At 41.0% G+C, this 4,414-nt stretch overlaps 1 protein-coding gene across 2 annotated transcripts in view; it reads left to right on the top strand.

The window, feature by feature from the left end:
* The first annotated feature begins 780 nt into the window (after window positions 1–780).
* Window positions 781–4,414, top strand: part of ING3 (inhibitor of growth family member 3) — a 24,123-nt gene continuing 20,489 nt past the window's right edge. Inside the window, exons 1-3 of one of the 2 annotated variants that reach the window (XM_004386544.1) lie at window positions 781–942; window positions 1,194–1,265; window positions 4,133–4,233. In XM_004386544.1, coding sequence (XP_004386601.1) covers window positions 915–942; window positions 1,194–1,265; window positions 4,133–4,233 — 201 coding nt within the window. In that variant the 5' untranslated portion in view covers window positions 781–914. The remainder of the gene's footprint in view (window positions 943–1,193; window positions 1,266–4,132; window positions 4,234–4,414) is intronic. The other variant, XM_023740915.1, reaches the window with a different exon arrangement.

Below are 4,414 nucleotides of genomic sequence, written 5' to 3'. Positions count from 1 at the left end.
TTTTTTTTTTCCTTTGTGGTTGCTGGTTGTACGTATAGATCAATTACATCAGAATGACGCCAGGAAGTACCGAAAAAATAGAATATATAATTATAAGAGGCTATTGGAGACCTTAAGGATTTATAGCCTTGTAAACCTTATGGGGCAGTTCTGCTCACAGAGTTGCTATGAGTAGAAATCAGTCGCAATGGGTTGGGGTTTTGGTACTGGGGACTAGTTATCTTTTCATCTGGGAATACACATTCCACTCCAACTTCTCAGTATAAAGTTACATAGACACCAACCAGGTGACCCATTTATATTTCTAGGAGAGAACACTGATGACAGATTCCAGCAGAGTTCTGCTCTTAACAATCCAAATTGCCCGAACTTTACTGATTATTCCAGCGTTAGAACCTTCGCTATGTGCCGACACTGAAATCCACGACACAAACACCGAGGCATAAAGTCGTAACAGTAAAGAACAGGTGGAAAGTTGTTCTTACTTCTGTTGTGCAGGAGCATACATCTCCCGTCATTCCCTGTCAAAAATCAACAAATAAACACAGGCACCGCATTTCGGATTCAGTTGCGCACTGCTCGCAATAGCGCCTGGTTTTTGTAGTTTCTACGTGTAGAACTGCCCGCGCATTAAGGCTTGTCCCGGAAGGAGGGAGACTACACTTCCCACAAAGGCGCAGGAGCCGGCACTGGCCCGCTTACGTCATTGCTCCAGCCAGCCAATGGCAGCTCCGGGCGGCAGTGAGGCGAGCGCCGTCAGGCGCCAAAGTGTTTCTTTTCTTTTTTTTTTTTTTCTGTAGCCGAGCGGGTGCTGCTAGCGGAGGCGCCATATTGAAAGGGACAAAACTCCGGCGACAGCGAGTGACACAAATAAACCCCTGGACGCCCTCGTTTCTCTAGTTCTAAGGGCCGCGATGTTGTACCTAGAGGACTATTTGGAGAGTGAGTGCGCGGCACTGGTGGGGGCCGCCGGTGGGAGCCCCGGGCAGGCGAGAGCGCGAGTGGTCGGGCAGGCGGGATGGCGGGAGGGAGGGGGCGGCGGGGGATGTTTCTTTCTCACGGTAACTGGCAGCCTCGTTGTGGGCTGCCGGCTCCCTTGCTCCCCCCGACGCACGCTCACACGCACGCACGCAGCGACGTAGGCGCGTACTTTCGCCGTTGGCCCCGCCCCTCTGACGGACTCTCTTTGACAGTGATTGAGCAGCTTCCCATGGACCTGCGGGACCGCTTTACCGAGATGCGCGAGATGGACCTGCAGGTGCAGAGTAAGTCGCGGGGTTTGCTCTTGTCCGCTGCTGGCGTCCAGGCCCAGACTTGCCCGCTCTTTGATTCTCCTCTAGTGCACTCAGTGCAGAAGGAGTTGTCAAAAGGAATGGGCATTGCCGAATCTTGCCCTTTCCTTCATTCTCGTGCTACTTTTCTCGTGGCATTTACAAGAGGAGACATTGGGGCAAGTGTACTTTTTTTCTCGAATTTGGGACTGTGCAAAAAAAGTTGTTTCTATACAGTTTATTTATTTGGAATATAAACTTATGCTTTAATGGAATTTTACATTATCGTACATGTTGAGAAGATTTCGACTTGAGCTACTATGTTATCGAACTTAGATTTTGACATTTATACGTCTGTTAAAGCTCTCGCTACTTAACATTTTCAAAAGTGGAAAACACCTAGAAGCATGGTTTGTATGTAGGTTTTCAGAGAGCCTGGTGAACTTGGAATAGCACATTTTGAAAAGTTGTGCATTATAGGGTACATTCTCAATTTTCTCAATCAAAATGAGTAAGGGAAATTAGATTGTATTGTAAAACTTCTTGTCTGATGGAGTAAAATTTTTGTCAGTGAACTTTTCTTCTTTTGGCAATAGTTTGGGAGTTGGGTGACTGCCCCAAAATCACCTTACTATTTCATAGAGCAGGGGTTATAAATAGGTGGTCGAAGGACAGCTAGAGAGTTGGAAAATAGCCTTCAGAGTATTCTGGAATACAGTGGAATTATATGCATTTTTTTTTTTTCTGACAAGTTTCTTAAAAGGGCGCATGATTCAGAGAAGGCAAAGAATCATTGCCTTTGGAGATAAGAAAGTAAGTACTTGTGGCAGAATTACATTTCAAAATAAGACAGTAGTGCTGGATACAAAATTTATGTTCACCACGCTCCGAAAGAACCTCCCAAACCTTCCCCATTTGTGAAATGAGTATGATGAAAGCTGTTTCAAGTATCTTGTAGAGATACTTTGTTAAAAATTAAGAATGTGATGGTACATATTTAGAATGTATAATCAAGAGTCCCTTGTTGGATGTGTTGTGCCCTTTGTTTGTAGGTACTCTCTGATTGTTTAATTAGTATTACTGGCTGGTCTTCATGGAGTATGGCCCCAGAATATATGTTTCTTGATTCCATGCATGCCAGCAATGTTCAGGCTGTATATAAAATGTTTGTTATCCTGGCAGATTTTCTTAGAAAATTTGGTGTGGAGGGCCACCTTGGTTTTGAAGTCTGATGAAGAAGAAAGGAATATTATGGAAAGAGATCAGCCCATCAGGCTTCCCGTACTGGGAGTCTTGGAGTAGCTAAGACACTGTCCTTTTCATTACCCCACCACCACCACTGCATTGTACCCATTGGTAATGAATGTACTTTCTCCGCTCTCATCAGTTTCATTAGGGGCATATTAGAAAGATGATACGATGTGGAAGCCACCTGTTTCTAGTGAGTGTACTGTATGATGGAAGTCTGAACTGTATGTGTGGCTCTCTAGCCAGCTCACAAAACCCAGTTTAATATAGTTGAAATGCTGAAGATTTGTTAAAGTATTGTTTTCTGCAGCATTGAGCAGAGACTTTGAAGTCAGATAGGTCTGAGTTCATCTTCGGGCTTTGCTATTAACTTACTCGTTGATCTTGATCCTATTACCACTGCTGAGGGGTTTTCATCATCTTTAAAATGAGAATGATCTAAGGATTAAAAATAATATAGATAAGTTACAAGGTATAGTACCTGATACAAGGTAGGCATTAAAGAAAGAATGTTTTATGATTTTTTATTATCATTACAAATTTGAAATTCTCCTGTAATTTATACAGATTACAAGCTTTTTAAACCTGTGTTTTTTTTACAATGATTAGAATTTTCTAACCTTAATAGATACTATGGGTTAAGGGAGGACTCTATATCAAATAAGCTTAGGAAATGCTTATTTAAAAAGGAAAATATTTAAAAAATTTACAATAGGGACTTCTCAGAATCTTCAAGAAGCTATTATGTACTGCAAATTTCTGAAGGGAAGATAGAGTAAAAAGGTTTTCCTCAGCTTACATGACAACAGAATCCCACTTATTTATTTTTCCTTTTGTAACAGAGGAGCTCTGGTGGTGCAGTGCTTAAAGTGCTCAGCTGCTGACCGAAGGGTCTGTGGTTTGAACCTACCAGCCGCTCCGTGGGAGAAAGATATGGCAGTGTGCTTCTGTAAAGATTTACAGCCTTGGAAATCCTATGGGGCAGTTCCATTCTGTACTATAGGGTCGGTATGAGTCAGAATCTACTCGGTGGCAGTGGGTTTTGGTTGACAAACATCAAGTGAGATAATTATTCCTGGCACACACTTTGACAAAAATTCATTTAGAATAACTTCGCGTATTAAGTGAATACATGATTGTACCTGTTACATTCAGTTGTGATAAGAGATAATGAGATGCTTAATGCCATATAGCAAGATACTAAGATCTTTTTACCACTTTTTCTTATTAAAAGAAGTGTAAGGATTAACTAGTGGTGCTTTCAATAAGTGATTGTGTTTCGTCACATTTAGTCTATTTAATACCAGTAGCTTTTGACCCCAAGGCTCAGCCGTTGAAGAACAGTCTACGGTGTTGACTCTACTTGGCTGTTGGAGAAGACTTTGAAATAACAATAGCAAAAATAGTCAGTAGGAAAAAATGTAACCTTTTTTTTTAGCAAGGTAGTCAAGGAATTATATATTTACACAATTAAAGCATGACGTACTTAAGTTACTGACCAAATGAAAGGCGCTCATGTTGTCAGGTATGCTTTTGTCCCCACTAAACAAAGTACACATATTCAGTGTATGAACCTGGTCATCTAAATATAGAATCTTTTTGTTATGTTACAGATGCAATGGATCAACTAGAACAAAGAGTCAGTGAATTCTTTATGAATGCAAAAAAGAATAAATCTGAATGGAGAGAAGAACAAATGACATCCATCAAAAAGGTATGTTCAGTATTCTGAATGAGTTATCAGTAAATATTCGGACCCTGTTTTTCTGGATATGGAAATGAGGGGAAGTTATTCGTGGCTGTTCAGGATTTAAACAATTTATTGTGTTTTAAAGCTTGAGATGTAGACATTTTTAATCATTGAAGCATTTTGGTAATTTAAAAAAATTGTTTTA

This window comes from Trichechus manatus, unplaced genomic scaffold, assembly GCF_000243295.1.
Source record: "Trichechus manatus latirostris isolate Lorelei unplaced genomic scaffold, TriManLat1.0 scaffold00167, whole genome shotgun sequence".
Classification (NCBI taxonomy): Eukaryota; Metazoa; Chordata; class Mammalia; order Sirenia; family Trichechidae; genus Trichechus; species Trichechus manatus.
This window is presented reverse-complemented; position numbering and strand designations above follow the sequence as displayed.